A 16,208-nucleotide genomic window follows, 5' to 3' on the forward strand; every position below is an offset into this window, starting at 1 on the left:
TTCTGCCTCTGCCAGGGCACCAGGGGCCAGGCTCTGGGCAGTGTCCCCACGGGGCTCCTGACGTCCCCCGCCGGGAGGAGCCCTCCAGTGTTTGCTGAGTGAATGTGTGAGCTGCGTGCGCCTTGTCGGCTGGGGGCCGAGAATCCCATGGCCACATCCTCAGCCCTGTCCCAGGGCTGACACGAGATTAGACGGGGAGGGAGGTGGCGGGCACCAGGTCCGTGAGGCAGTCGGGGCTGGTGCTGCCACAGATCTCTTCTCTCTCAGATCTGGGGGCCCCAGCGTGTCTGCACAACGCGGCAGTGTTGGGGCTCGGGAATCCTGAATGGGACCCAGATCCGTAGCTGCAACTGTGTGAGCTCCGTGGAGTGAGGGAGGCTGGCTGGCAGGGCCGTGTTTGCTCGCCGCCGACTGGGGACAGCGAGGGTCCTCACCTCCCCGGGGGAAGATGGCGGGTAGTCCTGTGGCGGCCTGGGCACCCTGGCTGGCTGGGGGTCTCGTCAGCATCCTGGGCAGAGTCCCTGCCGTGTTTACTGTAACTTTTGTGTCCAATTTCATGAGGGTGAATCTAAAAAGAACTTGGCACCTTTATCCATGAAGTCAGTTGCGTGTTGAATATCACAGAACGTACTTAAATAGGTTTACAGTGAAGTTTCTAATAGCAAAAATGACGCAAAGCCTCTGTGGAGAAAATGACAAAACTTACTTGGAGCATGTAAGAGAAGACACAAGTAAACGTAAACCCTTGTTTCTGAGATAAAATGTCTCATTCTTCGATGCCACCGTCACAGCCGGGGGTACATGGTGGCTGGTGTGGTTCTTTTTAGCTTAAAGACCTTAGTTTTTGTTTCTTTTGATCTGGGCAGTTTGTTGACCTGGGAGGTGAAGCCTGAGCTCAGCATGGAGCGTGTGTGGAAGGGAGCCCTGCGTGGGGGCCCAGCAGCATTGTGCCCATTTCTGTGCACGTGAACCAATCCTTAATAAACACCTGTTTTTACAGTAACGTGTTGTATTGTTCAGTGTTTTCCAGGATGCCTGACGATCCAGATCCGCACCGTCTTGTGTATTTTCATAGTGGTCCTAATCTACTCTGTGGCCCAAGGATGTGTGGTGAGCATCTTAAGAGGCAGCAGGGTCTGGCGTGGAGAGTGGAGGGAGGTGTGGAGGGGGGTCGAGGGGGATGCCATCTCCTGGGGAAGGGACACCCAGCCACTTCCAGTGTGTAGATGATAGAAGCTGGGGCAGAGAGGCAGGACGGACTGGGGCAGGAGTAACAGGAGGGAGGTGGTGGCAGGATAATAGGATGCAGGTGGAGTCTACGGCCGTAGCACCCTGAAAGCACCGATCTCGTCTGATCCCGGAAGCTAAGCAGGGTCGGGCCTGGAGTACTTGGATGGGAGGATGGAGGGGAGGTGGGGAGTACCGGGGGGAGGTGGGGGAGTACCGGGGGGAGGTGGGGTGGGGAGTACCGAGGGGAGGTGGGGTGGGGAGTACCGGGGGGAGGTGGGGGAGTACCAGGGGGGAGGGGAGATGGGGAGTACCGGGGGAGGTGGGGTGGGGAGTACTGGGGGGAGGTGGGGGAGGACTATCGGGGAGGTGGGGTGGGGAGTACGGGGGGGGGGTGGGGGAGTACCGGGGGGAGGTGGGGTGGGGAGTACCGGGGGGGGAGATGGGGATTACCGAGGGGAGGTGGGGGTGGGGAGTACCAGGGGGCAGGTGGGGGAGTACCAGGGGGGAGGTGGGGTGGGGATTACCGGGGGGAGGTGGGGTGGGGAGTACCGGGGGCAGGTGGGGGAGTACGGGGGGGAGGTGGGGTGGGGAGTACCAGGGGGGAGGGGAGATGGGGAGTACCGGGGGGGGGGAGATGGGGATTACCGAGGGGAGGTGGGGTGGGGAGAGTACCAGGGGGAGGTGGGGTGGGGAGTACCAGGGGGCAGGTGGGGGAGTACCAGGGGGGAGGTGGGGTGGGGAAGTACCGGGGGAGGTGGGGTGGGGAGTACCAGGGGGGAGGTGGGGGAGTACCGGGGGGAGGTGGGGTGGGGAAGTACCGGGGGGGAGGTGGGGGAGTACTGGGGAGAGGTGGGGTGGGGAGTACCAGGGGGGAGGTGGGGGAGTACCGGGGGGAGGTGGGGTGGGGAGTACCAGGGGGGAGGTGGGGGAAGTACCGGGGGGAGGTGGGGTGGGGAGTACTGGGGGGGAGGTGGGGGAAGTACCGGGGGGAGGTGGGGTGGGGAAGTACCGGGGGGGAGGTGGGGGAGTACCGGGGGGAGGTGGGGTGGGGAGTACCGGGGGGGAGGTGGGGGAGTACCGGGGGGAGGTGGGGTGGGGAGTACCGGGGGGGAGGTGGGGGAGTACCGGGGGGAGGTGGGGGTGGGGAGTACCGGGGGGGAGGTGGGGGAGTACCGGGGGGAGGTGGGGTGGGGAGTACCAGGGGGGAGGGGAGATGGGGAGTACCAGGGGGGAGGGGAGATGGGGAGTACCGGGGGGGAGGGGAGATGGGGAGTACCGGGGGGGAGGTGGGGGAAGTACCGGGGGGAGGTGGGGTGGGGAGTACCGGGGGGGAGGTGGGGAGTACCGGGGGGAGGTGGGGTGGGGAGTACCAGGGGGGAGGTGGGGTGGGATTACCGGGGGGAGGTGGGGTGGGGAGTACCGGGGGCAGGTGGGGGAGTACGGGGGGGAGGTGGGGTGGGGAGTACCAGGGGGGAGGGGAGATGGGGAGTACCGGGGGGGGGGAGATGGGGATTACCGAGGGGAGGTGGGGTGGGGAGTACCGGGGGGAGGTGGGGTGGGGAGTACCAGGGGGCAGGTGGGGGAAGTACCAGGGGGGAGGTGGGGTGGGGAAGTACCGGGGGGAGGTGGGGTGGGGAGTACCAGGGGGGAGGTGGGGGAGTACCGGGGGGAGGTGGGGTGGGGAGTACGGGGGGGAGGTGGGGGAGTACCGGGGAGAGGTGGGGTGGGGAGTACCAGGGGGGAGGTGGGGGGAGTACCGGGGGGAGGTGGGGTGGGGAGTACCAGGGGGGAGGTGGGGGAGTACCGGGGGGAGGTGGGGTGGGGAGAGTACCGGGGGGGAGGTGGGGGAGTACCGGGGGGAGGTGGGGTGGGGAGTACCAGGGGGGAGGTGGGGGAGTACCGGGGGGAGGTGGGGTGGGGAGTACCGGGGGGGAGGTGGGGGAGTACCGGGGGGAGGTGGGGTGGGGAGTACCGGGGGGGAGGTGGGGGAGTACCGGGGGGAGGTGGGGTGGGGAGTACCGGGGGGGAGGTGGGGGAGTACCGGGGGGAGGTGGGGTGGGGAGTACCGAGGGGAGGTGGGGTGGGGAGTACTGGGGGGAGGTGGGGGAGGACTATCGGGGGGGTGGGGTGGGGAGTACGGGGGGGGTGGGGGAGTACCAGGGGGGAGGGGAGATGGGGAGTACCAGGGGGGAAGGGAGATGGGGAGTACCGGGGGGAGGTGGGGTGGGGAGGATGGCAGGAGTCTCCTTCCCCGGCCCCGCCCACCCTGCTGTGAGGAGTCTGGAAGGCAGAGCAGGAGGGAGGGTCCAAGGCCTCCTGGTGGCACCTGCGGGCGAGGGTCCTGAGCCAGAGGCTGTGGGGGGCTGGGGGCGTAGGGCGGGCTGGTCCTGAGCGGGGGTCTCCCTCCCCTCCTTCCCCTCCAGGTGAGCTGCCTGCCCTGGGCCTGGAGCTCCAGCCCCAATGGGTCCCTGGTGGTCCTGAGGCCTGGCGGCCCGAACGCGGTGCTGCCCACCGCCCCCTGCGAGTCGGCGCCCCATGCCCTGCTCTGTGGCCTCGTGGGCGCCCTCCCTCTGGCCGTCTTCCTGCGGGTGTCCTCCCTACCCAAAATGATTCTGCTCTTCGTGCTCACAGCGTCCTACATCCTGGTCCTGGAGCTCAGCGGGTACACCAGGGCCTCGGGGTAGGTGCGCTCCCCCACTGGGGTACACCTGGCTGGTGCCGTGTGCGCCTGCTCGGGCACTGCCTGTTCCGGTTTGCGCATCGGGATGCACACTGGTTCCATGGCTTCTCCATGTGTCCATTTAGGGCCCAGTTCCAGCAAGGCCCTGGGCTTCCTGGGGAGACTGGCTTTAGTCCGGGTCTGTGGCAGGTGCTGCCGAGTAGCGTGTCCAGGGGCAGGTGGGGCTGGGTCTGGGGTTGTCCGTGCTGACGAGGTTTTCTTCCTCGACCCGCACAGGGGCGGCGCGGTCTCCGGGCGCAGCTTCGAGCCGGTCGTGGCCATCCTGCTATTCTCGTGCACGCTGGCCCTGCACGCCCGGCAGGTGGACATCAAGCTGCGGCTGGACTACCTCTGGGCGGCACAGGCAAGATGCGCTCTCTCTGCTCCATGGAAGGGGGGTGTGTGGCAAAGGGACCCCTCAGGAGGGGAGTCAGGGGCTCCTGTCTGGACACCAGCTGGTGTGCGGGTGGAGCACGCGGTCCTGGGGCCGAGGAGTGTAGGACGGGGGCCGAGGGAAGGCAGCGCTGGGGAGCCGGCGACCACCTCGTGAGCCCTGCCTGACGGGCGCCAGAGTTTGGCGGTGTTTAAAGCAGTGAGTTCCCTGTCCCCAAAGGCATTCTAGCTCTGGGGCGCGGTGCAGAGTGGCTCAGCCTTCCCTGGGCTGCACATGACAGCAGGTATCCGCAGGGTCGTGGCAGACTCCAGAAAACACCGACTCCTGCACCGTGCACCCCAGATTTAGTAGGTGTGCAGGTGGGGAAGGGCAGGAATCTCCATTATTACCAAGCACACTGGCAAATTCTGGCATAAGAGGCCTGAAGGGGGCTGAGGAGTGCAGATGTGGGAGCTGTCCCTGGGCCCCAGGCCCCAGGGAGGAAGGGGACAACCACCAAAGGCTTGCACTGCTCACCTGCCAAGCGACCAGCACACAGGTGCCCTTCTGGGCCCAGTCCAGGATGCGGGGCTCGTGTCTCTGGGACCCCCTTGTCACCTGCTGTGTCCTCAGCCTTTGGACGGGGAGGCCATCTGGCTTTCTGGGCCAAGTGTTGATCCCTCCAGAGACCAGCAAAGACCCCCACAAACGATGTTCGTAGCCCTGTGGCCCAGTCCAGGTGATGCATAAAACGTTCCATCCCCGGGGGCGATAGGGTCACTGTAGTTTCCTACGCGGCCAGGCTTGGCAGCAGGCCTGGCGCAGGGCAGGGGCTCAGTGCGGCTGCGTGGCCTTCGGACCCCGCCTTGCGAACCTCCGGGGACGTTCCACCTGCAGTGGCCAGGCTGCTACTTGCTCTCTGGTTTCGTTAGCCTGGAAAAGATTCCGGCTAAGGGCGTCAGGGCGGGACGCATATTCAAGATCCGGAAGGATGAATCTGTTACTTTGGGTAAACAAAAGAGGGAAGGCACGTGTGTGCACACGCACGCATATTCCACGTACATACGTGTATCTGTACGCACACACATACGTATGCCGGGGAAAACATGGCTTAATTATTCTGTTTTACCTAACAGCTGCACTGAGGTAGAATTCACGCTCTACACAACTCGTTCCTTAAAGGATACAGTTCAGCGGTTTTCAGTGTATTTACCAAGTTGGGCAACCGTCATCACAGTGTTGGAACATTCGCATGTCCCCAGGAAGAACCCTGTGCCCATTAGCGGTCACTCCCTACTTCGGCCACCCCAACCCTGAGCAACAGCTGGTCTCCTTTCTGTCCCTGGGGATGTGCCTGTTTCGGTCCTTCTCCATCCAGTGTGCTCAGTTAGTGTCTTCTCCGGGCAGCCCCCACCCCCGTGTGCTGGGGGGACCCCAGCTTCTGAGGGCCCACCGCCCAGCACCGTCTTCCCTGCACACCTGGATTCTGGAGTCTGGGCGGGGCAGAGGCCCCTGAGATGCTGAACCCCTTGGCCCCCTGTCCATGGGGCTGGGACACGTGGGCTGGGCTGTGTGGACAATGCCGGCCCCGAGTCCCCCTGCAGACTGGGGAACACCCCTGATGCTGGCTCCGCCCCTCAAGGGACTTGGGCTGCCACTCTCGTCCCGCATGAAAGCCTGACCACAGCCCAGTTCAGGTGAGGTCAGGGGCGCTGAAGACCCTGGCAGGTATCGGGCAACCCCGGGCTGGTGCGGGGCCTGGAGCACCACAGTGCAGGGTCTCCGCCTCAGGTGGGCCACCAGACAAGACTCACGGCCTGCAGCCACTGGACACAGCCAGCCCTCAGTGACCAGGCGGGAAGGGACCCAGCCGTGCTCTCCCCGCTCCTGCGGATGCTCCACACTGGCCAAACCCGCTGAAGAAAGTGGCGGGGAGCCTGTTGGCAGAGCCCTCCAGGTGGTCTTGGGTCCGAGTAGAAGCCAGAGCTGACGGCCGCATACGTGGGCTCCCAGAAGGGAGGCCTGACTGTGGCCATTTGCCAAACCTTGCCAGGTAACAGAGAACAACCTCTTTTGTGGGCTGTGCCAAGGGACTTGGTCTTGTCTGGCTCCGGCTGGCTCTCCAGGGTGACTGGGCTGGCTGGTCCCCGGAGGTGCCCACCCCGTGGTCAGCTGGCCCCTCTGTTTTCTGATCTTTGAGCTGTGAATAGCTACTCAGAGCTTGAGAAGAGCAGACTCAGGGTGAGCTGGAGAGCCAGGCCGGACCCCAGACCTGGGGGTGTGCAAATCTGGGCCGCAGCCTGTTCACCAGGCACCTGCTCCGCGGCTACCCTCGTGGTCGGAGGCGGAGGTGGCTTTTGCTCTCATCTGGGCTCGCAAGCACTTTTCTTGGCATTGGCGTCCCTTTGACTATTGGGAAGCCTGGGGGTTGATCCTGCCTTGAGGTTCTACACCACCAGCACCCCGTGCCATGCCCGGCCCCCACCTCCAAGTGAGCTTTCCAGAGACTTCAGTGCCAGAGAGACCCTCCCCGTTGTGTGTGGTGTTGCCTACACACAACACACTGACCTGTTTTTCCAAGGATGTGTATGAGAAATGCCACGTCACTTTCCCGTAAACCCAGCAAAATAAGGCAATTTCTAGACTTTGCCCGTTTGCCCTCCGGGTATGTCAGCCTGTCTTGCCCACACCATGGTGTCTCACACTGTTGTGAAATGGCCAGGCCAGAGCTGGGTGGGGGTTAATTATTTACTGACCCCGGGCTGGCCACATAAACCTGCATACTCAAACTTGCCTCTTCATCGGTGGCCCTCACAATGCTTTTGTCCCAGAGCGGTGTTTTCCTTGGGCTCTCCAGATAACCATGACGCCAACTGTAGTTTTGATGATAATAGAGCAGCTGATGTCTGTATCAGTGAATGCTTGACTCAGGAGGGTGATTCCCATCAGTGCTGGCGCCATATTGGTGGTGCTCCGAGGGAAGGCGGCCCAGCGTGGGCTTGCCTGTGACGTAGGAACGGTTCTATGTATTGTTGGATTCACTGTGCCAAAATTTGGTAAGAATATTTGCATCCGCATTCATGAATGTTGTCGTTCCGTAGTCTTGTAGGCCAGACAAGGCTTGGAGGTCAGAGTGAAGCAGGCCTCAAGAGTGTTCCTTCCTTTTCACGTTTCCGGAAGAATTCATAGAATTGGTACCATTTCTTCCTCAGATGTCTGGGGACGTGAAGCCCTTGGGCTTGGATTTGTATGTATGTATTTAGAGTGGGAAAGTTTTAACTAAAATCAGTTTTTCTAAAGATAAAGGGCTATCAGGTTTTCCATTTCTTTTTGAGGTATCTTTGGAAATTTGTGTCATTCCCCGAACGTTGTTCATTCTATCATCACGACATTGTTTATACCATGCTCTTCTAACCGCTTTACATTTATAGGATTTGTGGTGATGTCCCCTTTCTTCTGCTGATGTAGAATTGTGTAGACTTTTTTTTTTGATCAGTGTGACAAGCAGTTCATACATTTATTGATCTTCTCGAGAAACAGCTTTTGGTTTTACTGATTTTTCTCTGTTTTTGAGTTTCCCATTTCCCTGGATTCCACTCTGATCTTTATTTTCCTCTGATGACTTTGGGTTTAATTTACTCTTATTTTCTAGTTTCTAAGGGTGATTTGTATCTTCTCTGACTCAGGTCTTTTTTTTTTTTATCCATTTTCCTCCAAGTGCTGCTTTAATCCCACAAATTTTGACATTACATGTCATTTCATTTTCCTTTGGTTCGAAGAACTTTCTGGGTTTCTTTTTTAAGTTCTTCTTTGGACCAAAAGTTATGAAGAAATACATTCTTTTGTTGAAGATTTCCCAGAGATCTTTCTGTTACTGACTTCTGCATAGTTATACTGTGGTCAGAGATGATGCCTTGTGTGCCTTGAATCCTTTTATATGTCTTGAGAATTCTTGTATCGTCCATGCTCCATTCTGTCACTGTTGGGTGGTATGTTTTTTAAATGTCAATGACGTCAAGCCAGCTGAGACCGTTCATCGGTCTCCTATGCCCTTACAGACTTTCTGCCCAGTCTACCAATTTTTGAGAGAATGGTGTTGAAATCTCCCACTATACCTGTGGACAGAATTTTGTGCGGTTCTGTTAGTTTTGCTTCATGTATTTTGGCGATCTGTTATTAGGTGCATGATAAAGGTTTAGGATTATGTCCTCTTGGTAAGTTGAAACTTGTATCCCCCTTATCACTATGGAAAGAGCTGCTTTTCCCAGGTAATGTTTCCTGGCTCTGCAGTCTACTTTGTGTGATACTGTATAAGTAATCCAGTTCCCATTATATATTTTTTCCATCATTTTACTTTTAACCTATTGATGTCTTTTGACTTATAGTGGATTTCTTACAAGCAACATAAAATTGGACCTTGCCTTCTTATCCAGTTTATAAATCTCTGCCCTTTTAATTGAGCTATTCAGAACATTTACAATTAATGCGATTACTGATGCAGCTGGATTTTAATCTTTTATCTTGCTGTCTCCTATTTGTCCCAACTGCCCATCTATTCTTTGTGGGTTTTTTTCCCTCTTTTTCTGCCTGTTTTGGGTTAAATATTTTTATTATTCTATTAAAATATAAAATAATCTTTATTATTCCATTAATAATTATTATCAGTTATTTATTAATGATAATTATTATTATTAATTCATTTATCTCTCTAGCTCTCCCTCTTTTCCTCTTTTTATTACCTGCAATTCTTTGTTGTATTCTTTCTTTTTTTTTAGTTTCTATTTAAATAGAAACTTTAAGTTTTTATTTAAATTCCAGTTAGTTAACATATATTGTAATATTACTATTTCAAGAGTACAATTTAGTGATTCATCACTTACACATAGTACCTAGTGTTCATCACAGCAGATGCCCTCCTTAACCCATCGCCCTGCTCACCTCCCCTCCGGCAACCCTCAGTTTGTTCTCTATAGTAAAGAGTCTGTTTCCTGGTTTGCCTCTCTCTCTTTTGTCCCCTGCTATGTTCATCTGTTTTGTTTCTTAAATTCCACATATGAATGAAATCATATGGTATTTGTCTTTCTCTGATGGACTTATTTCACTTAGCATAATACCCTCTAGTTCCATCCATGTCGTCATTACAAATGGCAAGATTTCATTCTTTTTGATGGCTGAGTAATATTCCAGAGTGTGTGTGTGTGTGTGGGTGTGTCACATCTTCTTTATCCATTCATCTGTCGATGGACATCTGGGCTTTCTCCACAGTTTGGCTATTGCTGATAATGCTGCTATAAACAGGTGCATGTATCCCTTCAAATCAGGGTTTTTGTGTCCTTTGGGTAAATACCTAGGACTGTGATTGCTGGATCATAGGGTAGTTCTATTTTAACTTTTTGAGGAATCTCCATACTGTTTTCCAGCGTGGCTGCACCAGTTTTCATTCCTACCAAGAGTGCAAGAGGGTTCCTCTTTCTCTGCATCTTCACCAACATCTATTCTTCCTTGCATTGTTAATTTTAGCCATTCTGACAGGTGTGAGGTGGTATCTTATTGTGGTTTTAATTTGCATTTCCCTGATGAGGAGTGATGTTGAGCATCTTTTCATGTCTCTATTAGCCATCTGTATGTGTTCTTTGGAAAAATGTGTATTCATGTTTTCTGCCTATTTCTTAACTGGATTATTTGTTTTTTGGGTGTTGAGTTTGATAAGTTCTTTATAGATTTTGGATACTAGCCCTTTGTCAGATATGTCTTTTGCAAATATCTTCTCACATTCCATGGGCTGCCTTTTAGTTTTGTTGACTGTTTCCTTTGCTGTGCAGAAGCTTTTTATCTTGATGAAGTCCCGATAGTTCATTTTTGCTTTTATTCTCTTGCCTTTGAAGACGTGTCTAGCAAGAAGTTGCTGTGGCTGAGGTCGAAGAGGTTGCTGCCTGTGTTCTCCTCTAGGATTTTGATGGACTCCTGTCTCACATTTAAGTCTTTCATCCATTTTGAATTTATCTTTGTGTATGGTGTTAGAAAGTGCTCCAATGTCATTCTTCTGCATGTGGGTTGTCCAATATTCCCAACACCATTTGTTGAAGAGATTGTCTTTTTTCCACTGGATATTCTTCCTGCTTTGTTGAAGATTAGTTGAGCATAGAGTTGAGGGGCCATTTCTGGGTTTGTTGAGAGTTTTTATCAAGAAAGGATGCTGTATTTTCTCAAGTGCTTTTTCTGCATCTATTGAGAGGACCATATGGTTCGTGTCCTTTCTTTTATTAACGTGGTGTATCACGAGGTTTGATTTGCAAATACTGAATGACCCTTGCAACCTAGGAATAAATCCCACTTGATTGTGGTGAATGATTCTTTTAATGTACTGTTGGATTGGATTTGCTAGTATCTTGTTGAGAATTTTTGCATCCATGTTTGTCAGGGGCATTGGCCTGTAGCTCTCCTTTTTAGTGGGGTCTTTGGTTTTGGAATCAAGGTAATGCTGGCTTCATAGAATGATTTTGGAAGTTTTCCTTCCATTTCTATTTTTTGGAACAGTTTGAGGAGAATAGGTATTAACTCTTCTTTAAATGTTTAGTAGAAGTCTCCTGAGAAGTCATCTGGCCATGGACTTTGTTGGGAGATTTTTGATTACTGATTCCATTTCTTTGCTGGTTATTGGTCTGTTCAAGTTTTCTATTTCTTCCTCTTTCAGTTTTGGTAGATTATATGTTTCTAAGAATTTATCCATTTCTTCCAGGTTGCCCATTTATTGGCATACAATTTTTCATAATATTCTCTTATAATTGTTTGTATTTTTGTGGTGTTGATTGTTATTTCTCCTCTCTGATTTGTGATTTTTGTTTATTTGGGTCCTTTCTCTTTTCTTTTTGATAAGTCTGGCTAAGGGTTTATCGATTTTATTAATTCTTTCAAAGAACCAGCTCCTGGTTTCATCGATCTGTTCTACTGTGTTTTTTTGTTGTTGTTGTTGTTGTTGTTGTTTGTTTGTTTGTTTCTATATCATTTATTTCTGTTCTAATCTTTATTATTTCCCTTCTACTGCTGGTGTTAGGCTTTATTTGCTGTTTCTTTTCTAGCTCCTTTATGTATAAGGTTAGGTTGCCTATTTGAGATTTTTCTTGCTTCTTGAGGTAAGCCTATATTGCAATATACTTCCCTCTTAGGACTACCTTTGCTGCATCCCAAAGGTTTTGGACAGTTGTGTTTTCTTTTCATTTGTTTCCATGTATTTTTTATTTATTCTTTAATTTCCTGGTTCACCCATTCGTTCTTTTTTTTTTTTTAAAGATTTTATTTATTTATTTGAGAGAGAGAGAGAGTGAGCACACGTGCAAGTACAAGCCTCGGGGGAGGGACAGAAGGAGAGGGAGAGGCAGACTCCCTGCTGAGCAGGGAGCCTGATGCAGGGCTTGATCCCAGGACTCTGGGATCATGACTTGAGCCAAAAGCAGACGCTTAACCAACTGAGCCACCCAGGCACCCACCATTCATTCTTTAGTAGGTTCAATCTCCATGTATTTGTGGCCTTTCCAAATTTTTTCTTATGGGTGACTTCAAGTTTCATAGTGTTGTGGTTGGAAAATATGCATGGTATGATCTCAATCTTTTTGTACTTGCTGTGGCCTGATTTGTGATGTGATCTATTCTGGAGAAAGTCCCATGTGCACTTGAAAAGAATGTGTATTCTGCTGCTTTAGGATGGAATGTTCTGAATATATCTGTTAAGTCCATCGGGTCTATGGTGTCATTCAAAGCCATTGTTTCCTTGTTGATTTTCTGCTTAGGTAATCTGTCCATTGCTGTGAGTGAGGTGTTAAAGGCCTCTACTATTTTTGAATTATTTTATGTTTGTTATTAATTGATTTACATATTTGGGTGCACCCAAGTTGGGAGCATAAATATTTACAATTGTAAATCTTCTTGAGGGATAGACCCCTTTATTATGATATAGTGCCCTTCTTCATCTCTTGTTACAGTCTTTGGTTTAAAGTCTAGTTTGTCTGATAGAAGTATGGCTACTCCAGCTTTCTTTTGGTGTCCAGTGGTTCTCCATCCATTCACTTTCAATCTGTCTTTAGGTCCAAAATGAGTCTCTTGCAGACAGCATATCGATGGGTCTTATTTTTTGTATCCATTCTGATATCCCATGTCTTTTAATTGGAGCATTTAGTCCATTTACATTCATTGCTTTTCACTGCTGTTTTCATGTTTCACGTTTATTCTCATTTCTGCTGCAGTAGTTAGTCTTTCATTAATCCCGCCCGTGCATTTCCCATCTCAGATTTTGTAGTTTTCATTTTTAGAACTTTGATTTGGGTCTCTTTCATATCTCCTTTTTCTCTACTTACCATGTTTCCTCCAGCTTTTTGAATGAATCATCTTAACTCAGCCCACCGACTGCACGCCTGTAGATCAATATCAACTGATTTGTTTCCCTCTTCGTTATGAGCTATACTTCTCTGCTTCTCTGTATCTGCTAATTTTTAGTTAGATGTTAGGCATTGTGAATTTTAGTTTCTGGGGGCTGAGTATTCTTGTATGCCACAAATATCACTTTGATCCCTTTTTGGGGACCTAGATAAGTTCAGGTTGAGGGCCTGAATAGAACAAAAAGGCAAAAGAAGATTTCAGCCCCTCCTGCTGGACGGTTGAGCTGGGACATTGGTCTTCTGACCTCAGTTCCCCTCATTCTCAGGCCTTTGGGTTTAGATGGGAACCACCACTGGCTCTCCTGGGCATCGCTTACAGAGAGCAGAGGGTGGGACTGCTCAGCCTCCTTGATCTCATGAGCCACATCCTGGTAATAAATCTCTTATGTCTGCACATGTCCTGTTGGTTCTTTTCTCTGGAGGACCCTAGTGCAGCATCAGCAGCTCTGTTCATGGTGAGTGTTCTGGAAATTAAGAAATGCACTTTCCTACTATTTGAAGTATGAGCTGGCAGTGGCCATCTGCCTCCGGCCAGATGTCACCTCCAGGGGGAGGCAGGGATGTCACTTCCCAGGCTGAGTGTGACCAGCTGTTCATTTTGAGTGAGCATGTCCTTGATTCCAGGCACTGGGAGGGGTGTGCTGGTCTGGTTGGTTAGATAAAAAGTCTTGGCAGCACTCTGGGGGGGGGTCACGGTGACAGTCACTGCACACACAGCCCACCGGTCATCTGTGTCAGCAGATCCGGGACTTGTCAGGTAATGCTGTTTTGTTTTGTTCTGTTTATGGAGAGACCGTGCCCCCAGCCCATGAGCCCTTCTCAGGTGCCACATACCTGTCTGTAGGTGCACCCCGGGAAGTAATTTCTGAGATGTCCGCTCCTACATTCTGTCCCTTAGTGCCCCAGGTCAGATTCTGACGTATGAGAAGGGAAATGCCCTTTGAAACAAGTTCCACTGCAGAGGGAACAGCTTGAAAATGGGGTGTTGTTGGGGGCGCTTGGGTGGCTCAGTCGTTAAGTGTCTGCCTTCGGCTCAGGTCATGATCCCAGGGTCCTGGGATCCAGCCCCGCATCGGGCTCCCTGCTCTGCAGGAAGCCTGCTTCTCCCTGCTCGTGCTCTCTGTTGCTATCTCTGTCTCTCTCTCAAACAAATAAATAAAATCTTAAAAAAAAAAAAGAAAATGGGGTGTTGGTCGTGTCTCTCATGTGGTGACAGGAATAGCGTATGTCACCTACACCAGCTCTTTCTCACCAATACTTAGGGTTTCTTGGTTGGCAGGAAAATCTCACGAACAGAGAATTTCAGTGGGTTTTCATCATATTCGTTAAAAATACAATAATACAACTTCTTCTGCTTAATTTGTAAGAAGATGGACATTTATCCATCACATGTAATGTAACCGTGGATGGATTAAAGAACAGAATGATTTTTTGCTACTGATGGGCTATTAATGTCAGTGAATTCTAAGTCAGTTGAAAGACACTGAACTTAGAACCAAAGCTTTTGATCACAAAGCGATAAACCAAGATTCTTTATTTTACAACGTTGAAGTGCCTTCACTTACATTGCTTTCTTTAAAGGATCCTTAACACTAACGATATTTGGGGCAGAGTAAAATTTTTAGTGCCATTAACAAATAAAACCACTCTCTTAAAATCCTGCAAAGATCTTTTGGTGTCTGTCAGGGCACATGCGTCGAAAGGTGATGAATCGCACGTGTCCTAGGAGAGGTTCCCGGCTTCCTTCTGGTGTTTCCCTTTCTCCCACAGCTCAGCCTCCCTCCTGCAGAGGCCGGCTCGTCTCCACCAGGTCTTGGAGCTCCTGGGCTCCTTCTCCCCGGCCCACCGATGCCCGACTGCGCGCTGTGAGGAGGAGGACGAAGCCCATCCTGTTGCCAGGCTCCTTGATAACTCGTGGTCCTGTGGCCCACCCGTGGTCGTGTCCCTAGCATGGCGCCCAGAGGGGGCCCAGGGCTGCTGGCTGGGTCCCTCATCCTGGCTGTGCTGTCCTCCAGGCTCCAGGCGTCCTCGTGCCCCCGTGCTCCAGGCGTCCTCGTGCCTGGTGTCTGCAGCTCTGTCTCTGGGAGTTACCCCTTCCCACTTTAACCAGTGGAAATTGTACTGAATTAACAGGAATGGACAATTCTAGGCTTAGTAGGTAGCACACGCTCTCCTAACCCTTGATAAGTAAGACCCTGAAATTGAGGATTTTCCATCCATTTTACGATGAGGAAGCTGGCCATGAAGCAGGACCAGACTGGGGAAGGGCGCCTCCAAACCCCAGCTCTGATGGGCAGGCTGCAGGCTGCCAACAGGCATCCCTGTGTCACTGTCGTCACTGCCAGAGGCCAGTGTCCACAAGGCTGAGGCAGCCCTAGAAATGTTCCCCAAACTGCTCCTCCTCTCTGATCGGCCTGGGTGCCAGTTTGGGGAGCTAGGGTGAGTGACCAATGGCCGTCTGCTGGCTTCTGTCTCTAGGGGCTGGTGTGGCTGCCACAGGCCAGGGGTGCATTGCTGCTGGTTTCATTAGTCTGTGCAAAGGCCCTGTGGCTCAGAGGTCCTCCACCTGCCCAGCAGCATACCCTGGGAGGGCTCCCTTGGCCCACACCCCCTGCTCCAGGGAGTCTGCACTCCTGTTGAGTCCTGTTGCTGCTGTACCCGTCCTCAACCCCAGGTCCCTGCAGGTCCCCCTATCTCCGTGCCCAGGACGTGAATCCTGCTGGAGGTGGGGAGATTCTAGAGGAAATGGGGTTGGCTGCCTGGCTTTGGGCGTCCCGAGTGACTGACACAGGCGGCAGGTGCCCGTGAATGTTCTGGGGCACACTGGAGGCTGCCTGGGGGCCAGTGTGACCTGGGAGCAGGCTCGTGTCTCAGCTGCTCCGGGTGTCTGGGTCCCAGAAGGTAGTGGGGAGCATACCCTGGAAATGGGGTGAACCCCCCACTGTCTGTCCTTTGAAAGTTCCAGCTGATCAGGGTGGAGAATTCCCCAGAAATTCGTGGCTCCTCTGGGCCCCCGTGAAGTTGGGATGCAGCGGCTCTGCGTGGGGAGGGGGTGTGGAGTGGAACCTGTGTAGACCGTGGATCTGCACCCTTGCAGTCTTGTTCAGATGACTGGAAAGAGCTTGGTGTTATAGGAAAGGTGACTCATGGCACCGTGAACAGTGTGAGCCAGATGTCATTTAGAGCCATCGGGACAGGTGTGGCCCGGGCAAGGGGGGCTTATCACCGAGGAGCAGGTAGGGGTCAGCAGACAGAAAATCACTGAGGGGAAATGTCAGGGGTGAGGGGTCTGAGGGGTCTGACCTAACAGGCTTCCGGCTGAAGGCAGTGCAGGGCATTAGGTGTTACCTGGGAGCGAGAGGCTGACGAGCCCCGTCAGATGTCCAGGGTGGGGTCTGGCTGGATTCCTGCTTCTGCTGAGATCGGGTGATGCTGAGACACTCAGACGCCCATG

At 52.6% G+C, this 16,208-nt stretch overlaps 1 protein-coding gene across 1 annotated transcript in view; it reads left to right on the plus strand.

Annotated features, from left to right (window-relative positions):
* ADCY1 (adenylate cyclase 1) overlaps positions 1–16,208 on the plus strand; it is a 111,718-nt gene that overhangs the window by 78,045 nt on the left and 17,465 nt on the right. The window contains exons 12-14 of the mRNA XM_027574144.2: positions 1,021–1,110; positions 3,654–3,910; positions 4,187–4,313. Coding sequence (XP_027429945.1) covers positions 1,021–1,110; positions 3,654–3,910; positions 4,187–4,313 — 474 coding nt within the window. The remainder of the gene's footprint in view (positions 1–1,020; positions 1,111–3,653; positions 3,911–4,186; positions 4,314–16,208) is intronic.

Source organism: Zalophus californianus, chromosome 12, assembly GCF_009762305.2.
Source record: "Zalophus californianus isolate mZalCal1 chromosome 12, mZalCal1.pri.v2, whole genome shotgun sequence".
NCBI classification, from domain to species: Eukaryota; Metazoa; Chordata; class Mammalia; order Carnivora; family Otariidae; genus Zalophus; species Zalophus californianus.